The sequence below is a fragment of the Cyprinodon variegatus genome, unplaced genomic scaffold, assembly GCF_000732505.1.
Source record: "Cyprinodon variegatus isolate N-32 unplaced genomic scaffold, C_variegatus-1.0 Scaffold984, whole genome shotgun sequence".
NCBI lineage: Eukaryota > Metazoa > Chordata > Actinopteri > Cyprinodontiformes > Cyprinodontidae > Cyprinodon > Cyprinodon variegatus.
The window spans coordinates 48,382-49,498 of NW_015151437.1; the positions used below are offsets into that span (position 1 = coordinate 48,382).

General features: G+C 35.4%; 1 protein-coding gene across 1 annotated transcript in view; it reads left to right on the plus strand.

Annotated features, from left to right (window-relative positions):
• ambra1 (autophagy/beclin-1 regulator 1) overlaps nt 1-1,117 on the plus strand; it is a 38,388-nt gene that overhangs the window by 26,814 nt on the left and 10,457 nt on the right. The window contains exon 12 of the mRNA XM_015399046.1: nt 621-731. Within this exon, the coding sequence (XP_015254532.1) occupies nt 621-731 (111 nt within the window). The remainder of the gene's footprint in view (nt 1-620; nt 732-1,117) is intronic.

The following is a 1,117-nucleotide window of genomic DNA, read 5'->3' on the forward strand; positions in this document are numbered from 1 at the left end:
GAAAAAATAATCGGCCGATTCATCGATTTTTAAAATAATCGTTAGTTGCAGCCCTACTTGATTTAATTCTTTTAAAAAATCTTCTCCAAGGAACGTTACGCTATCCGATTATTTATTGATAAATAAATAAAAAATAGTCGTCAGATTAATCGATTTGAAAAGCAATCGTTAGTTGCAGGCCTAATCCAGACATGAAACTTTGAAAAATGTTTTAATCGCAAATAGATTTCAGAGCAACTTGGTTGTTTTTCATATTTTATTTTTTGAGAATTTATTTTTATTTTTGTAATTATTTATTTTCTATTTTTGTTTTTAAAATTTCTCTTTTTCAAGTTGAGTTTTCCATATTTCTTAGATCACCTTCACTTCCAGCCTAATACAAACTCTCAGTCGACCAATAGAAATGCAGCTTTGCTCCTCCCCACTAAAGCAACCCCGCCGCCAGTAGGAAGAGAATCTGATCTGTAAAACGCCTTTACAAACAAATTAGATTTATCAAACTCTAAACAAATATAAAAGATTTATTTAGAAATGGAAGCCCAGCATAGTTAATCATCTGAGCTATTCTGACTGAAATGGAGCGGTTAAAGTCTAAAGTTTAAATCTGTTTTCTTCTTCAGGAGCCTCCATCGGAGAGGGTCAGTCTGCGGTCGCCAGCAACATCGCCAACACAACATACCGCCTGCAGTGGTGGGACTTCACCAAGTTCGACCTGCCAGAGATCAGCAACGGTGCGAGATCTCCTCACTCCACCCCGCCCTCTGACCTCACTGACATCCGATTCTTTTCTGAGAATGTACAGGATTCACTGCTAAACATGAGATAGAAGAAAAAATTGAGGGCATTTTCCCTTGAGTTAAACAGGTCTGACAATTTGCTAAAGAAATAAGATAATTTACGTAAAAAAAAAAATTCTATTTTCTTATTTCAAGTGCATAAGGTAAGATAGACTTTATTGATCTCACAGTGGAGAAATTCTCTTGTCAAATCGGCTCAAAAGTCAAAAGGAATAAAATATATAATAATAATATCCAATGATCTGATTTTAAAGGCTAAACTCCTCGGTCCATCCGTAGGTCGTTATTAAGCTGCGCTTATCAGAGATAAATTTGCTCAT